This window comes from Mesocricetus auratus, unplaced genomic scaffold, assembly GCF_017639785.1.
Source record: "Mesocricetus auratus isolate SY011 unplaced genomic scaffold, BCM_Maur_2.0 Super-Scaffold_100007, whole genome shotgun sequence".
In the NCBI taxonomy this organism is placed as follows: Eukaryota; Metazoa; Chordata; class Mammalia; order Rodentia; family Cricetidae; genus Mesocricetus; species Mesocricetus auratus.
Window position 1 is genome coordinate 29,854,119 of NW_024429191.1, and position 19,110 is coordinate 29,873,228.

General features: G+C 48.5%; 1 protein-coding gene and 1 non-coding gene across 2 annotated transcripts in view; both read right to left on the bottom strand.

Moving 5' to 3' along the window:
* Nucleotides 1-561: 561 nt before the first annotated feature.
* The window catches only part of Maml1 (mastermind like transcriptional coactivator 1), a 35,574-nt gene continuing 17,025 nt past the window's right edge, over nucleotides 562-19,110 (bottom strand). Inside the window, exons 2-5 of the mRNA XM_005071854.4 lie at nucleotides 11,567-12,979; nucleotides 9,799-10,026; nucleotides 7,428-7,524; nucleotides 562-3,776 (exon numbers count right to left, since the gene is read on the bottom strand). Of these exons, the coding sequence (XP_005071911.1) occupies nucleotides 2,797-3,776; nucleotides 7,428-7,524; nucleotides 9,799-10,026; nucleotides 11,567-12,979 (2,718 nt within the window). The 3' untranslated portion in view covers nucleotides 562-2,796. The remainder of the gene's footprint in view (nucleotides 3,777-7,427; nucleotides 7,525-9,798; nucleotides 10,027-11,566; nucleotides 12,980-19,110) is intronic.
* LOC121141688 lies at nucleotides 18,791-18,951 on the bottom strand. The gene has a single exon (XR_005878650.1). It is a non-coding gene; the product is annotated as a U1 spliceosomal RNA (small nuclear RNA).

The window sequence follows — 19,110 nt, forward strand, 5'->3', positions numbered from 1 at the left end:
TGCTGGGGGTTCCGCCAAGGTAGCAAGTCCTGTATCACACACAGCAGAGGGCTACTATGCAACTAAGCTCTCCCTGCCCCCAATCTAGCAGTGATGGTCGTCTGGACTGGCTTCTACAGGCAACATTGTCCCTTCCTGTTTGGTATGCACCAGAATAATTTAAATGTGAGAGATGTATTATCAGGGCATAGTGGTGTGTATCTATAATTTCAGCACCCATGAGACTGAAGTAGGAGGATCTTTCTTATGGGCTGTCAAGAAGGCCTTGGGAGACTCATCCCAGCCGGCTCCTTTCCAGTGTGCCACTGCTAGCCGCCAGCCCCAGCTCTTCGTTCCCACTTCCTTCCTGGACAGTGTTCTCTTCCACAACTGCGCTGGTCTGACCATAGCGGAAGGACTGCTCCTTTGCAGCATGCCAATGCCTCTACGTATCTTCATCGCTGCAGTGACAGAGCCCCCAACAGACATGCAGGCAGGAAGAGAGCAAAGTTAAATTAGGGAAACTGATAGCTGTCAAATGTTCCTGGCTACTCCACCCCACGGAAGTCAAACACATGGTGGTTTCCATACTAGTAAAATATTTTTATTATTTTTATAACACAAGGAAAGTAGAGACTTCTTTTTGGTGTATACCAGAGCTAAGGGAAGCAGAATAAGGGGATTAATAGGACTTTTATGCATTTTTTGATGACCGTAAAAAGTTAACAATACCAACTGTTTGCCATAAAACTTATCATAGCTCCAAACACATATAAAGGATCAGTTTTAAAATCTATAAAAGTAAAAAATATACAGTTGGACGCTCTAACACTTATTTCATCTTCAATATAAAATTGTAAACATTTATTTACACAAAGCACATGTGTATAAGAAAGTCCGAGCACCCTTTTCTTCTTGAGTCATGGCTCTGAGAAGATGGGATGTGCGAGGAAGTGGGGTCACCTCTTCCCAGCTCCCCAAAGCCAGATTCATAAATAAAGCAGTGGGCAGCTCTGGGGGGACCCCAAGAATCACATTTTATTGCTATGACACTGCAGCAAGTGAGCCGCCCACTGCCTGTGTGGCCAACCTGGGCCTAAGGTAGAGTGCCAGGGCCAGCTGGGCAATGGGGGCAGGAGGTGGGCAGCTGTCGCAGGAGGCTGGAGGAGGAACCAAGATCTGGCTCCAGCCCTCCGCCCTATTTTTGGTAGAGAACCTGCAGAAGTCACCCTCTTCCCCCTATCGTTAGGGACTATCAGAGGGTGGGTCTTCACTGGCTTTATGATTTACCTGCTTCTCTGAGAGCTGAACTGAGTTTCTGGGGAGGACAGGTGGCAGGAGAAATGGCTATGAGACAAGAAGCCGAGAGCAAGGTGCTCTCAGCGAAAAAGGCACTGCTGGTGCAAACTAGTTTAGCAGTGTGTACACCCTGTGACCCTCCAAGTGCGAAGACTGCTCTTGTCATTTCCTTGGCTCAGTTCTTTACTCGATGAAGTGTTCTGGGGCCCAGGACAGTGGGTGGAGCTGTGGTTCCTCTACATCCACTCTGCAGGCGAGTCACTCCAGCAAACACCTTTCCCTCCGCCATCCTCTTCAAGGTCTCGCTCTGTGCACACCATCTTGCTTGTGACAAGGACAAGTGCTGTCAGCAGCCCCCTTGCCATATTCTACTCCATGGTTTCTCTGCTAAGACACGTTCAGCAACAGACCTTCAGAGACAATCCACTCGCATCTTTAGCAAGGACGGGTTAGTGTTATAAAACCACTTTAAAAGTGCAAATCAGCTGCGGGACGAGCAGAAATATGGCAGATAAAGAATAAAGTGACTCCTGGGCGGTGGGCTGCCTGCAGCCTTCTTTCCCCAAACCTGTGCAAGGCTCAGGCTCCCTAAGGAGTTTGACTTTTCCTCTTCTAATGTAATAAAGTAAATCACTGTTTCCTGTTTTGGCTGGAAGAGGATGGGGAGGCAGAGAAAAGGGTCATGGGGATGTTGTGGAGGAGGAAAGACGTGTGCACAACTGAATGGCATTTCTACCATGGTAAATACAGGTTATCAGAGAGAGACAGAAGGCTGGACCCTAAATTTTCAACCTCAGCATTTAGCCATGCTAGGGTATGGAGGGGACTCCATGGGGGCCCAGTATCTAAAGTGTGAGTGGCAGCCAGGAAGTAGGAGCTTTAAGGAAGGACCCTATCTGGACTGCTAGATCAAACATCTTGTGGCATCCTGATCATGCTGGCATCTGCAGTCACAGCCTATACTTATGGCAATGATTTCCAGTGACTGAGAGCTGACAGAGCAGGAACAGAAAGGGCTCTGACTCAAACGGAAACACTAGGTCTCCAGTGCCGCTTACGAATACAACCACCACCTAGCCTAATCTGCTTAAAAATCTTTAAATTAAAAAAATTACTTCTATGCTACAAAATGCAAATAATTCTATTTAAAATTTCAACAGAAATTGTTCCCAGCCTTGAGGCAAGTGGAGAAATCTTGGGTAAAAACACAGCACATTATTTTTGACAAGCCTGATATGGTGGGGCTTAATTGTTTCCATTGGCTTTTTGGTCATCTGGGTAGGAAGCCACCTTTCCAATTCCTATCCTGCTATCCCAACCCCAGGTAATGATGCCAATGGGCTGGGCCAGCCCAATGGACCAGCAGATACTGACCACTACTGGCCTCAGCTGTTGCTTAAGTTCTACTGGCCCAGTTCTCTGGGCCATGGGCTTTTGGTCCAAAGTAGTTGCTCGCTCTTGAATCTGAGAACAAAAATGTAAGATGTCTAAACATGGAAGACACCACACATTTCTCCATTACTGCGACCCTAAAAGATCATCCAACTCATTTATCCACTCCTCAGAAGTCCTGTTTTTCAGCAATGAGTCGATCAGATCAGTGTGTCCAGCCACACTGGACAGCCCACTGCTGCCTGGCTGCCCGCTGAAGGCAAAGGGCAGCTCTTGGCCCATGGTCCTCACGGGGTAGGCCTGAGTGCAGTGCAGCCCTGCCCGGCTGTTCATCTGTGAAGTGGGGCTCTGGCTAAAGGCCCCCAGCTCAGGCCCTGCAGGGCTTAAGCCAGGCAAGCCCTGCTGAGGGGCTGCTTGGGGAGGTGCGGGTGCAGGGGCACTGTTCCTCTGCTGTGTGCTCACTTGGGGCAGCATGGACCCTGCGGTACCTGCTGAACCCATGGGGGCCATGGGCCTGCTGGGCATGGCTTGGGAGAACTGCTGGCCAGGCATTTTCAGGTGGGCCTGCTGCATGTGGAAACTGGAAGCAGAGGTGAAGGGGCTCACGCTGCTGCTCCCTGGCGTCTGGCTGCTCAGGTTTGGCATTCCCTGATGTTGCCACGAGGCATTCTGGCCTCCCATGGCTGCTGACACCCTTGGAACTTGTGGCTTTGTTAAACCAGGAGGCAGGGTTCCCTTATTGTGCTGCTGGGGGAGGCCAGCACTCCCCAGAGAGTTCTGTCCGTAAGCAGCTGGAGCAGAGGCGTTTTGGCCCACATTGGTCTGCCGTGGAATGTGGGCATGTGCACTGGTAGCCTGTGGTGGGGGCTGGGCAACTATCTGGGGTAGGCCAGAGGCTAGGCCGTAAAGGCTGCTCTGAGGCAAGCTCTGGGACCCAGTAAACTGGGCCACTCCTCGGTCCTGCTGGCTTGAGCTGGAGGGGAGAGAAGAAACAGGAGCATGACCAGGACCCATTGACATCAGAGTCCCAGGCTGTGGGAACACTCGAGGACAGTTAGAATTGGATGGACCCAAGTTGTTCATGCCAGGCACAGCAGCAGAAGGTCCTGGAAGAAGAAAATTGTAGCAATCAAGTTGGCATTCATGTGTACATGTAGGCGCATATGTGTCAAACAAGTGTGTGGAAGTCAGAGGACAACAGGTGGCTGTGGGTTCCTGTCTTAGAGTTCCTACTGTGATAAACACCATGACCAAAAGCAACTTGGTGAGCAAAAGGTTTATTTCATCTTTTCCCTCCCTGAAGACAGGGTCTCTCTCACTGGGTAACTCTGGCTGTCCTGGAACTCACTATGTAGTCCAGGCTGGCCTCAAACTCACAGACTCACCTGCCTCTGCCTCGTGCCACCACACCTGGCAGTTTATTTCACCTTATAGCTTGTAGTTAATCACTTAGGGAAGTCAGGGGCAGGAACGCAGGGCAGGAACGGAAGCAGGCCCATGCTACTTTATGGCTTGTTTACCAGGCTGGCTCAGTCAGCTTTCTTTCACGCCCAGAAACACCAACCCAGGGGTGGCACCACCCACATTAATGCCCCACAGGCTTGCCTGCAGGCCAATCTTAAGGAGGCATTTTCTCATTTGAGAGTCCCTCTTCCCAAATACCTCCAGCTTGTGTAAAGATGATATAAAACTAGTCAGTACAGTTTCCTGCCCTCACCATGGGGGCTCTAGGGAATCACACTCAGGCCATCAGACTTGGTGGCAAATGTCTTTACTTGTTGAGCCATCTTGCCAGCCCATGTTGGCACCCCTGACTATCACAGTGGAGACTTCTAGACCTCAGTTGCAGCGCTTCTTCCATGGCTTCCAATCAGAACCCTAAGCTCATGGTAGTAGAGAATGGCAGTATTCAGAGACAAGAGGACGGGTGACGCTCCAGTGGGAAAGCCAGCCAGCTGTCTTGTCCATTTGCTTATTAAGCATCCAACAGAGTTGTTCTTAGCTGGGACCTAGCTAGGCACTAGGAATTTCAAGGCAGATACCTCAGATCTCTCTGTGGAAGGCAAAGCCACCACACAGTGTGACAGGGTCAAAGTCTGAGCAGCAGGCTATAGGAAGCAGGAGTCTGAAGGCTTTGGGCTAAGATATGGCAAAGTCTTGAGAAAGAAGGGGGCTTAGAATTGAATTTAGGGCTTGGGGTGTAGCTCAGTAAGTAGAACACTTTAGTATGCACAAGAGCTTCAGTCCAATCATCAGCGGCAAAGACACACGTGTACAAAACATGTATACACATGTGTATGTGCCCATGCAAATGCACAGGCCCACATGTAAGCACAAACTCACACAGAAATGCACATACATGCATACACAAATGTGCACCCACCTGCAGGTGTGACAACACGACAGTTTAGAGAGGCATTTGAAACAGAAAAGGCTGTGAAGGGACAGAATTGTGACAAGCTATGGGACAGCCAGCCATGGCTGGGGTATGTCAAGAACGGGACAGGAAAGCCTGAGACTGTAGTTTAGTCCTGCTGGGGTGTGGCTGTTGGTGGAGGTAGTGGCAATTTGGGAAGGGCTATATATAGTGAAGACATGTCTCTTGACCCTGTTATTTATGATATAAGGTGGGTGATAAGGTGGTTGAGGAAGGCAGAAATCTAGCAAGGAATTACCAGGTATTTATGAGTACAAGCCTTTGTCCTCAGGAAACTTGCTGTCTGCTCTTATGTGTATGTGCAGGCACACACAAGTAGGGGCTAAAGGTGACCTTAAGCATAGTCCCTCAGGAGCTGTCCACCTTGTTTTCTGGGACAGTGTCTCACTGGCTTGAAGATCACTAAGTAGGCTAGACTGACTGCTAGTAGAAAGCTCCAAGGGCTGTCTGCCTGTTTTTATGGTATCTGGATTACATGCTAGAAAGCTCCAAGGGCTGTCTGCATGTTTTTGTGGTATCTGGATTACATGCCAGGCTTTTACATGGGAGCTGAGAAGCAACTCAGGTCCTCATCTTTCCAAGCACTTTACCAACTAACATGTTTCCAGTCCTCTCCTTTCTTTTCTTTTTCTTTTTTTTAAGATTTTATTTATTTATTATGAATACAACATCCTGCCTCTATGTATGTCGGCAAGCCAGGAGAGGGCACCAGATCTCATTACGGATTGTTGTAAGCCACCGTGTGGTTGCTGGGAATTGCACTCAGGACCTCTGGAAGAGCCGTCAGTGCTCTTAACCTCTGAGCCATCTCTCCAGCCCCAGTCCTCTCCTTTCTTGTACAGACCTGTGTACTGACCTGAACTATATTAACACCATGTCTGGCTGGAGCTGGCTGCCTATTGGTTTTGGCCTGAGCTTTGTGCCCAGGACCCAAATGTCTAGCACCCACCCATAATCCCAGCTGTACAGGGTCCAACAGCTCTGGGTTCCACGGGTACCTGCATCACATTCACCTAACACCCCCATGTAGACATAATGAAAATAACTCTTAGAAAACAGGTGTGAAAGCTGGGTGGTGACACACACCTTTAATTCCAGCACTTGAGGCAGAGGCAGGCAGATCTCTGTGAGTTTGAGGCCAGCCTGGCCTACAGAGCGAGTTCCAGGACAGTCAAGAGTATACAGAGAAACTCTGTCTCAGAAAACAATCAGTTTCTCCCGGGCACTTCACAGTGAAGGTCATGAAGGAAAGCCAGACCAGAGCACACCTGACATGTCACCTGCAATCACTACCCAAACAAGTTGCTCAATCCATCTCAGAGGTGACAGCTGAGGCTCAGGTGTTTCAGCCTTCCCTATGACACCAAAACGAGGAGAAACCAAGCAAAAGTCCACATCGGTAAATTAGAAGAAACCCTTCATCTGGAAAATCAGATGTTTTTGTTTGAGATAAGCTCCCTCAAACTAAAAAACTGAATGTGACCTTGAACCCCTGATCTTCCTGCTTCCATCTTCTAAGTGCTAGGATTACAGGCATGAACTGTTAGCATCCAGGAACACCTGCCCCTACTCCTTGGGGACCTGGCAGAGTGTATCACCCTGTGCACATGACCTGCTATGTGGTCCTTTAAGGTGGAACTCTGCCTACTCCCTCCTCTTCCTCTTTCTACCTCTACCAGCCTGTGTCTCTCTCTAGCCCTCTTCACCTGTCTCTGTCTGTCCATCCATCTCCCCCCCGCAATGAGGCTGCTCTCTCCCTTCCCTTCCTCCAATAAACTTTCCACATAAGCTCTGTCTGCATGAATGTTTGTCCCACACCCCACCAAGGTCTCCCATTGGCAGAGTTATAACATGCTCCACCATGCACAGCTTGCTTTGGGTTCTTCAGAAGACACAAAGAACTATTTTTTTTAAAACAAAGATCTTTCTTCACCCTTTTTTGGGGGGGAGGTATGAGATATGGGTCTCTCTATGTAGCTCTGGCTGTCCTAGAACTTGCTTTATAAACCAGCGTAGCCTCGAACTTAGAGATCCACCTAGTCTACAAAGCAAGTTCCAGGACAGCCAGGATACTAGTAATTACTCTAACTAGTAATAATTTTCCTCCAAAAAGCCTGTTTCACTGTGAGCATCCTCACAGTCAAACCTGGAGACCCTCTTCTTGTGCCATAAAGGAACTAAAATCCTGGCCTCCTTCTCTTTCAAACCACAGCTTCTATGAGCAAGTAAACTCAGGAACTCCTCAGCACCACACAACACAAGCTCCACCCACCTTTATGGTGGAAGCTGCCTTCCCCACAGCCTCCTTCATATCCCTTACCTGTGAACTGTCCAACCTGTTGTGGAAAGGGGCTTTGTGTTGGGTCTTGGTACTGGGGGGGTGGGCGAGTCAGATGACGCTGAAATTGTTGCTTCTCCTGGAAAGTGCCAAGAACAGAAACAGGAAAACGATGTAAAAACGAGCAGGAAAGCAAGGAGCACAAGCAAACGTAAGGCTCACCGGCAGGCGCCGTGGGCGCGGGGATACAGATGGGTTATGGTAGTGACTGCACAACTCCAGCTACAATGGAAACCATGAAGTATGTAGTTTAAACAAACCGTATGTGACATGAATGACATCCTAATAAGAGGTTAGATGGAAAAAGACGGTGGACCTAGCAGTGGTGGCACACCTTTAATGTTAGCACTCAGGAGGCAGAGGCAGGCAGATCTCTGAATTTGAGGCCAGCCTGGTCTACAGAGCAAGTTCCAGTATAGCCAGGACCATATAGAGAAACCCCGTCTTGAAAAACCAAAAGGGGGAAAAAAAGGACCAACCTCAGCAAAGTGCTGTGATTGTGTATGTGTGGTTCAGCATGTGCCATGGCATGTATCAGGACAACTCTGGATGTGGGGCCTGTCTTCTTCCTTGTGCCATGACAGGGCTGGCCCATGAGCACCAAGGGGATAGTCTCTGATTCCCATCTCCACCTATGAGCCCTGGGGTTACAACCCTGTGCTCCTGCTTCACATGGGTTCCAGGGGCCTAGGGCATGTGAGCCATTTCCTGGTCTCTTCTTTTGAGATACAGTATCACTGTAGCCCAGGCTGGCCTTGAACTTACTATGTAGCTAAGCATGAGGGCAATTCTCCTGCATCAGCTTCCTCAGAGCTATGCCCAGCTGGCTCCTGTCTTTTTTTTTTTTTTTTGGTTTTACGAGACAGGGTTTCTCTGTATTGTTTTGGAGGCTGTCGGTCCAGCCCGGCCTCGAACTCACAGAGATCCTCCTGCCTCTGCCTCCCGAGTGCTGAGATTAAAGGCGTGCGCCACCACCGCCCGGCAGGCTCCTGTCTTAATTAGAAGACATGATTTAGCCTCTCAAAGGCTCCCATGGCTGCCTGGCATCAGCATTCTACTTCTGGTAACCCAGTGTGAGGGAAATGCACATCTGGATCTCAGGACTCCAGGGGCATCTTTACTTCCTTCTTCATGCTCTGGTTCCTCACACCTCATGTTTATAACAAGAAGGATCCACAGTGACTGATGGCCTGTGTGCCTGGACAGAAAGGCAGGAAAATGCCCTTTATATATGAAGGTGCTGTCTTTATTATTAGTCCCCACAGACCATATGCCTAAGAAATGCTACAGCCTTGCAAAGGAGATTCTACTTACTTATTTAAATACTAAAAACATTTTAAGCATTCTTTTAAAGAGTGAAGTAAAACTTGAAAAACATTTTTATTTATTGTGTGTGTATGAATGTGTGCCACAGTGAGAAAACTGGAGAACATCTGCTGAAGCTAGTCCTCTCCTGCCACCTTGTGGGGCCCTGGATCAGACTTAGGTTGGCAGAGCTGCAAACAAAGACTTCTATCCATTGAGCTACCTCACTGGCCTTTTTAAAAAATTATTAAAAGATTTTTATTGTTGTTTGATACAGTGTCTTACTATGTAGCTCTGGCTGTCCTGGAACTCATTACATATACCAGGTTGGCCTCGAACTCAGAGATCCACCTGCGTCTGCCTCCAGGTCAAGTACTGGGATCAAAGGAGTATGCCACTAAGCCTAGTACAGATTTTTAAAAACATATTTGTATGTGTGATTGCCTGGGTGAGTTTATGTGTACACATACATGCTGATGCCCACAGGAGCGAGTGGAATGATTGGATTCCTTGGAACTGGAGGTATAGGCAGTCATGAACCATCCAATGTGGGTGCTAGGAAGAGCCCAGGTCCTCTGCAAGAGCAATATGACCTCCAGCCCAGCTGGTCCTAATTTCTAGAAGGAGAATCTTTTTTTTTTTTTTTTTTTTTGGTTTTTACGAGACAGGGTTTCTCTGTATTGTTTTGGAGGCTGTCGGTCCAGCCTGGCCTCGAACTCACAGAGATCCTCCTGCCTCTGCCTCCCGAGTGCTGGGATTAAAGGCGTGCGCCACCACCGCCTGGCTAGAAGGAGAATCTTAATTTTGTTTGTGTGTGCACGTGTGTACTCGTGCAGGCTTGGGGGTTACTCATCCATGGTGTGGGTATGGAGGTCAGAGGGCCGCTGTGGAGTTGGTTCCCACCTTTCAGGTGCATGTGGGTTCAGGGACTGAACTCAGGTCATCAGGCTGGCAAGCACTTTATCTGCTCTGGGTTTTAAAGGATACAGCACTGACTTTGGGTGCAAACATGGTCAAGTGGTGCCTGTGTGCTTTCTGTGCCCGTTACCTGTTCAGCCAGAAGGTGCTGCCTCTGCAGGAACTGCTGCTGCTGCAGCTGCTGCTCCCTCTGCTTCTGTTGGTCCAGAAGCAGCTGGTGCTGCTTCATCACAGCGGCCTGCTGCTGGCTGCTGAGATATGGGGAGCTGCTGTGAGTGCTGGCCACAGAGACACTAGGAGGCTGGGTTCCCACGTTGGCAGTCTGGGCGGGTACAGAGACACTAGAAGGGTTCTGCTCCTGTCAACAAAAATGAAGGGATCCAAGTCAGATGGGAAGGACGATCTGTGCCAACCCTGATCAGGCCAGGTAAGCTGCATCCATGAGAGTCTTGTTCACCATTTATCTTTAACACCACCCTCTGCTTCCCAGATGCTATAGTTTGGACAGGAAATGCCCCTATGTGTGTAATGGCAGCACCTATTAGTCCTAGTGCTTGGGAAGCAGAAGCAAAGTGGAACTCTGAGTTTCAGATCAGTCAGGATGTATAGTGAGACCCTAACTCAATGCAACAACAAACAAAACCCCCACCCTAGACCCAAACTAACCAACCCCAAACAAAAACCCTCATTAAAAAAACAGTAACACCTTACCTTAACCAACCCAAACAAACAAAACAAAAAACTGCTCTGCTCTGCCTTTGAGTACAGAATTGGTTTATGGCTGTTCCCCAACAGCATGAAATCATTTTTATGCCCACTTGTGTATACATGCTTTCCTGGGAGGATATGGGATAGCTTTGTCAGATACTTTATATCTTTAGATTTTAAGTTTTGTTTAGTGTTTCTGTGTGCATCAGAGGTCAACATCAAGTGTCTTTCTTAATTGTTTCATTTCATTTTTTGAGACCAGGTATGTCATTGAACCAAGAGCTTCCCAATGTAGCTACAAGGGCTGGCCAGTGAGCCCCAGGGGTCCTATCTCCAAAGTACTTTGACTGTACCACCCACGAATTCTACATTGTCTTTAAGTTAATGCTTAAAGGCTATGTAACTTTTCTACACATCCCTCCTTTTTCCCTACAAAACAAGCAAGCTCACTCACGTTGTAGCTCAGGCTGGTCCCAAACTTGTGGCAACCTTCTGCCTCACCTTCCCTGTGCTGAGTGCTGCGACCATCACAACTGGATTGTTGCTTTGTGACAGTCTCACTATGTGTACCAGATGGCCTTCAACTCAAGAGATCCCTCTGCCTCCAGAGAGATTTCTATATTTAAGGCATGTACCACCACCTCTGCTTTGTTTTTATTTTCTGAGACAGGGTCTTATGTAGTTGCTTGGCATGAAAGAGACAACAACTAAACTAAATTAGATGATTTCTCAAATGTCTGTGTAGTTAAAGTCAACTTATATTAAGGAATTTTTTTTCTTGAGATAGGATTTATCTGTGTAACAGTCCTGGCTGTCCTCAAACTTAGAGATCCTCCTGCCTCTGCCTCCCTAGTGCTGGGACTAAAGGTGTGCACCACCACACCCAGATATACTAAAGGACTTGTACTCTTTTTATTAAGGATCAAATCCAGTCACCTGTAATGTCAACATTTGGGAGGTAGAGGCAGAGGATTCAGTTGTTCAAGAACAGCGTGGCTACCTAGCCAGCCAGGGCTAAATGACCTGTGTCTCAAAAAACACAAAGATCAACCCTGGCTTACCTTTACATTTTCTGCTGCAAAGGACGACAGCAGCTGCTCCTGCCACTGTCTCTTGCACACTGACTCAGTTTAGTGTGGGACTTAACCAGTGCCATAACGGAGTAGTGGAAAGGGAAGGCTCCTACTCACCTGCCCAGGTGGAACCAGTGACCGGAAGGGCATGTTTGCTGCCTTCTGTTTCATCAGAAACAAGGAATTCTGCTCATTACTCAGGTGGGGCAGTTGTTGAGGAAGATACGCCATCAAAGCTGGTTTGTTCTGGCCAGACCCAGGGCCACCTTGCCCACAGTCTGCTTTGTAATGAGAAAGGGGTTTTGTATTGCCATAGTCTAGCACAGCCCCTTGGTTATTCACGGTGCTCTGATTCAAGTTACTTGGTGACTGGTGACTCAGCAGGTTCGAGTGGCTGGGCTGGAGGTAGGGACCTCCTGGCCGAGGAGAACTCTTGTTCACACTAGGCATCATGAGCAGTTTTGAGTTGGTAAAGTCTTGCTTATAGCCAGGAGGGCTGGCAGGCTTCTCCATGGGATAGGGGACATCTAAAGGGCTGTGGGAGGGGCCAGCCTGCTGCCATGTAGACAGCTGGCCTGGGGCAGGTGCTGAGGCAGCCTGCTGTGGGTTCTGCAGCATCTGCTCCCGCTTCTGGGCAGCTATCTGCTGGAGCTGGTGAGTAGAGGACAGCTCTGAGGCCCCTCCTGGGCCCTGGCTAGGCAACACCACACTTGCCAGAGCTCTTTGTGCATTCTGGGCCTGGGCTGATGCCGGCATCAGGTTTGGACTGGGATTGTCCGCCCCAGGTTGACCAGTGGTGTGAAACAGAGTCTGAGAGCTCCCAAGGCTTGGAGAATCTGTGCCCACGGGGGCAGATGAAGGTGCCAGAAAGGTCTGTCCTGCAGACCCTGCCCTCACCTGTGGAGAACCTAACTGCTCCTGCTCAAAGGCTGCTGGAGAGAACTCAGTCTTGATATTAATGTCCTGGGCCAAGGGGGTTTGTGTGGCAGAACCAGGGGGCTCTGGATCCTTCTTTTCCTCAAAGTCCTCAGTAAACAGGTCCTTCATGTCTTCATCAGGCACTGACCTGTTCAGCTCTTCAATGAGCTCTTTCCATTCCTGCTCATTAAGGTTGAGATCGGGCATGAGATTGCTCTGGGATACGGAGCCTCCAGCCCCTGCGATCATGCATGGCAGGTCATCTACTGGCTCTTGCTTGAGCTCCTTACTCAGGCTTAGAGGAAATGGCTCATTTGGGTTGCTGCTTCCATTCAGGTGGATGCTTGAGTCTGCCATGCACTTCTTGTTGATGGGATCGAGCCCCAGCGAGTGCTTCCCACCAGACTGCAGGGCATCTCCCCCGGGGGGTTTGTCAGGCTGACCAAGGGGTGAAGCAGGAGGAAGCCCATTGGCAGACACACTGATGCCCAGAGGGGCCTCTCGGCGGGTCTTCTTATGCCCAGGGAAGAGGTCTCCATAGCCATTCTGTTGATCACCATTCTGAGGGGAAGCAGCGCTGTCAAGATTCCTCTTCACCGTATCATGAAGATGCTGGAAAACATCCAACAACAGACTTAGGAATAAACACGATACCTTGCCTGTTGGTCCCCTTCTTCCAACAGTGACTTCAATCAGAGATCTGCATTCTTGCAGCTCTCTCCTGTTGGTTCACAACTCCCTGCACATCTGCTTCCCCTTAATAGTACTGCCTCTCTCATTAGATCTGTGCCTGGCCAATCTAGCTTGCTATGGGAAAGCAAGCATTAGACCCTGGACTTTACAGGGCAGCTTGATGACGGCCACTGTCATCTAATCTGAGGGTCTGCAGAAGACCATCACATAAGAATCTTGTCATAGCCGGCGGTGGTGGCGCATGTCTTTAATCCCAGCATTCGGGAGGCAGAGGCAGGCGGATCTCTGTGAGTTGGAGACCAACCTGGTCTACGAGAGCTAGTTCCAGGACAGCCTCCAAAGCCACAGAGAAACCCTGTCTCGAAAAACCAAAAAAAAAAAAAAAAGAATCTTGTTATGCCCAAGACCTGTCAGTGCCACCCCCCACTTCCTACGCATATAAACCAATACATCCCCTCACCTTGTGTTTAGACTGATTTAACATGGACTCTATCACTTCCAACCAAAGGAGCTATGTGGTTTGAATGAAAATGGTCCCCACACGTGTATATATTAGAATGCTTTGTCCATAGTTACAGGAACTATTTGGGAAGGATTAGGAGGTGTGGCCTTGTTGGAGGTGAGTCACTGGAGATTGCCTTGAGGTTTCAAAAGCCCACCTCAGGCCCAGTCTTGTTCTTTCTCTACCTGCAACTTGTGAATGAGATGTGAGTTCTTACCATGTGAGCCCTACCTGCCTGCCACCATACTACCTGCCATGATGGTCATAGACTAACTCTCTGAATCTGTAACCAAGCCCCCAACTAATTGCTTTCTTTTAAAAGTTGCCTTGTCATGGTGTCCCCTCACAGTGATAGAACAGTGACTAAGACAGGAGCCCTACTGCTGCAGTGTTTCTCAGGTAGTGGCAGTGTCAGCACACTAGTCCCACATCTACCTAACTGCCAATCTCTGTACCCCTTCTCAAAACCACCTTTTTACCCCATGGTGCATGCTTCCTCACATGAGGAAGAGCGGTTTTAGCTCTTGTCCAACTTTCTTCCCATCACCTGTGTGGCGGTTTGAATAGGAATGACCCTTAGAGACTCATATGTTTGATTATTAGGGAGGTATGGCCTTATTGGAGGAAGTGTGTCATTGTGGAGGCGGGCTTTGAGGTCTCATAGGCTCAAGTCTGTCTGGTCAGTGTGACACACAGTTCACTTCTGCTGCCTGAAGATCAAGATGTAGAACTCTTAACTCCTTCTCCAGCACCACATCTGCCTGCATGCTGCCATGCTTCCTGCCATGACAATAACGGACTAAACCTCTGAAACGGTAAGCCAGCCCCAATTAGATGTTTTCCTTTATAAGAGTTGTATAGTAGGGCTGAAGAGATGGCTCAGAGGTTAAGAGCACTGGCTGTTCTTCCAGAGGTCCTGAGTTCAATTCCCAGCAACCATATGGTGGCTCACAACCATCTGTAATGAGATCTGGTGCCCTCTTCTGGCGTGCAAGCAGAACACTGTATACTTATAAATAAATAAATAGACAAATAAATAAATAGTTGTAGTAGTTGCCAGGCAGTGGCGGCATACACCTTTAGTCCCAGCACTTGGGAGGCAGAGCCAGGCAGATTTCTGTGAGTTTGGAGACTAGCCTGGTCTACAAGAGCTAGTTCCAGGACAGCCTCCAAAGCCACAGAGAAACCCTGTCTTGAAAACAACAACAACAACAAAAAACAAAACAAAAACAAACAAACAAAAAAAGAGTTGTAGTAGTCACGGTCATAGGGTCTCTTCATAGTAATAGAAACCCACACTAAGACAACTACTTTTCTTCATTCCTTTTTTCCTTCCTTCCTTTTTGCTTTTTGAGACAGGGTTTCCCTGTGAAGCTCTGGCTGTCTTGGAACTCATTATGCAGTCCAGGCTGGCATCTGCCTCCCAAGAACTGGGACTAACGGAGTGTCTTAGCACTGCTTGGCCCTCCTTTTCCTTTCTCACACCTGTTGTGTGTGTGTGGAGGGGTGCATGTACACAGGCCACAGCAGGCCTGTGGAAGTCAGAGGACAACTTGCTGGAGACGGTTTTCCCTTTGACCATGTGGGTTCCACAGACTGAACTTTGGTTGCTGGGCTTGGGAGCAAGTGTCTTGACCTGCCAAGCCATCTCACCAGCTGCCCTATTACCTCCCAAGTGACTTCTGACCAGCTGCCCCATCGCCAGCTTCACAAACATCACCAGACTTGATGAGGAATAGCACTGAACAAGTTCTGCCACCCTCCTTTTCCTCTTGACGAGCTTCATCCTGCTAGCCTTAAGAGTCTACGTGTGCCAGGGACAAGTGCTGCGGGGACTAGAAACACAAAGAAAACACTCACTGCTCTTCATTGCTTTCCAGTCTCTCAGAGAACAGAGCAAACCAGACAGGGCTACCGAGTAAGGCAAATGCCCTGTGCAACGCTGTAGAGTAAGGGCCCTTAGAGTTGAGGGTGGGAATTCCGAGATGAGAACTGGCAGAGTGTTGGGGAGGTGCTGTGGTTCACTCCTTCCCCAGCCTGGGCTCCAGCTCTCAGCCCCTCCTTTCTCATGCTTACTTTTATTATTAAGTTTTATCTTACCCTCTACCCCTCAGCCCTAGCCCACACCTGCCTCCACTACTGAGCACACGAAGTGTGCTATAAAAATGCTCCAGCCTGGCACTGTGTGTGGCACTGTATACTAGTAATCCCAGTGCTTAGGAGGCCGAAGCCTTGAGAGTTCAAAGCCAATCTGGGCTACAGTGAGACTCTTTAACAACTGCTAAGTCTCAGGAGGAGGACCACTGCCCTGCCGGCAGAGTGCAGGCACGCTCTGACCTGAGTGCTGCCCAAGCACACAGGACAGCAGCTCTCAGCAGCAGGCTGTGATCGGGTCACCAAGTATCTCCACCTCTCAGTCTCAGTTGCTGCCACCCTTCTTTCCTGCCTTATCAGCATCTTACGGGTGTTTTGCCCGTGTGTACACATATAAGCTAAATCTTTTTTTAAAAGAACAAGCTCCCTTTTAAAGGTGTTGCTTTGCTTCCATGGAGGCTCTTTTGCTTCCTACTGCCACCTAAGGGTATCTGGGGAGAGAAGAGTCACCCACCTAAAATGCAATCTTCACAAAATGATTTGAAAAGGTTTATTGGGAGAATGTAAAGGTATCCTCCAACCCCCTTAATTGGTCAGAGGAAATATAGTTGACATTTCTCCTCCACTTTTCTTTGTTTTTAGAGACAGGGTCTTGCTATGTAGTCCAGGTTGGCTTTGAATTTTCAATGTGCCTCTCAAATGCTGGATTAAGGGCATGAGGCACCACACTGGACTCTAACATTTCTTTTGTTTGGCTGTTCTGGAGCTCCCTCTGTAGATCTGCCTGCCTCTGCCTCCCAGAGCTGGGATTTAAGGCGTGCTCCGCAGTTTCCCATCTCTTCAGGGAAGGTGGACACCAAAGGCGGTAAGTCATTTGATGAGCCAGCCAGCTGTGTTGGACTAGATCAGAAACCCTCTCAACTCTAACATGTGTAAAACCTGTCATGTTCTCTTTCAGTAGCTACACACAAACAGCTACAGACAAGTTCCAAAGGAACAGTTCATTTCTCTAACATCCACCCAAAGGAAGTGCTGGGCCACATCTTCAACTAGGCAAAAATTTAACTGGAGTGATGTGGGTGGGGTACTGTGGTAGTCCTGGCAGATTCACAAGCCTTGGGCACTTTTGGGAGTGCCCAACATGTGCAAAGTCCCTGCGGGGGAGGAGAGGTGGGGAAGCCTTAGAGCACAGTCTCCAGATATCCACAAGTGAGATAAAAAGCAATATGAAGAGGGTAAATAAAGGACACATACTAGGATGGTGACAGAACATAGCAACAATGTGATACTGTGTGTTCCATCCCCACCACTACTACAGTTATGTGACTGTTGTACAGTACAAGACCAGCCTCCATCTATGAATACCAGCCTGTATATGCTCAGCCTGGAGGTTCAGAGTTAGGTGTACAGAGTTCTGGAATGATCTAGTTCAATGGGATGGTGTAATTGGGTGGCTGTGATTTGCAGAATATCGAGAGCCTCTATCATGGCATATTCAGTCCTGACTTCCACCAACATGTGGGCCAGCTGTTTCACTGAAAGGCCTCAGATTCCTGGTGCTGCCCACCACTTTCCATTCTAGGAGGTCTCCAGGGTATCAGTATATCTGGAGTCAGTCACACCTTGAGGACAAAAATCAGCATCCTGCCCTGTGAGCAACACCTCCATGAGTCTGTTGCCAGCAACCACTTTGATTTTTAAATATTACTTTTATTTTATGTGCAGGCTTACATGTATGTAAGGGCACTGTGTTTATGCCTGGTGCTCACAGAGGCCAGGAGAGAACATCTGATCCACTGAAGCTAGAGTTTCAGGTGCTTGTGTGCTATCATTTGAGTACGGGGAACTGAACCTGGGTCCTCAGGAAGAGCACTTAAAAAAAAAAGATTTATCTTTATGTGCATTGGTGTTTTGCCTGCATCTATGTCTGTGTGAGGGTGCCAGTCCCCTGGAACTGGAGTTACAGACAGTTGTGAACTGCCATGTGGGTGCTGGGAATTGAACCTGGGGTTATTTGGGAGAGCAGTTTGTTTCAGGATCATACAGCTGGCTGAGCTTCAGAACTTAAGTGTGTACACACTATGCCTGGCAAAGGCATGGTTATCAATCCCTTACGTACGAGCAGCCACCATTACTTCTTATTACTGTTCCCTGGAGGTTTGCTGATCCCCCTTCTGTTGGGGAAGTCTTATGTCAATAAAGCACTGTTGAGTCAATAGGGAACCAAGATAGGAGGGACTAGGAGTCCAGGAGGACTCTGGGAAGGAGAAAGTCAGGAGAGTCGAGATGTAACCGCCATGGGGTAGGAAGCCCGGAACTATTCTCCGGTAAGAGAAATACTTAGATTAACAATTATGGGGTAATTACTTAAGTAAGAGCTAGCCAGTAAGAAACAAGCAAGGCCAACAGCTTCATACTGAATATAGATAGCCTCCTGTGTGTTTATTTGGGACTGATGCGGCTCTAGAACCAGGTTGGAGGGAAGGCTTCTCTCAAGGAAAAAGCTTCTCTTTACACCCTTCCTCTCCTCTGCCTCTCTTGTCCTCTCTAGGCAAATATCACCCACTGCAACCCTCAGGTCCTCTGTAAAACAGCTTCCATGCCAAACCCACTCGGGGAATGTACTGGATGTGGGCTCGCATGCTTTTAAACACAGACCATACTTTCAGTCCTGTCATCCATGTGTAAATGGGTACCAAGAGAATGGTGAGCAAACACTCTCCCATACCTCATCCCTGGGACAGTGAGGAGCACTTTGTAAACACAGGTGACAGAATGTGCTGTCTGTAGCCCATCCACATCTGCAGACTTCTGTTTCCCCCTCTACCTACCTGCAAAACTGCCCCTGGCACACAGACACCTTCATATGAAATCTAGTCCTACACTGTCCTTTCCTTGTTCTTATCTTAGAGGATGTCACTCCTCAGAGATCTACCTGCCAAGTGCTGGAAATAAAGGCATGTACCACTATGCCCAGCTTTTTTGTTAATGGTGGGGAGTCAACAGGACTTTAACAAACCAAGCAAGTACTTTACCACTGAGGGACACACCCCATAGTCTTTCTTCATCTCATTCATTTGCTATATCCACTAACACCAGCAGCCAGCAGCTTCTCTTCTTTATTTTTATTTTAATAGGGGAGAGTGCCAACACAGTCTCCCACTACCACAAATTATGCAGTTGAGTTTCCCAACTTTGGAGGAATCACAGGGGTCAGCACATATGGAGCGCAATGGATAAGCCTCACTCTGGGTAAAACACCTTCATGATTATGGTACTCCCCTGCCAGAGATCCACTTGCCTCTGCCTCCTGAGTGTTGGGATTAAAGGCGTGCTCCACCAATGCCCAGTTTATTTTAACCATTTCTAAAACCAGTCTTTGTTTGAGACAGGGTTTCTCTTTAGCTTTGAACGCTGTCCTGGAATTCAGTAGACCAGGCTGGCCTGGAACTTG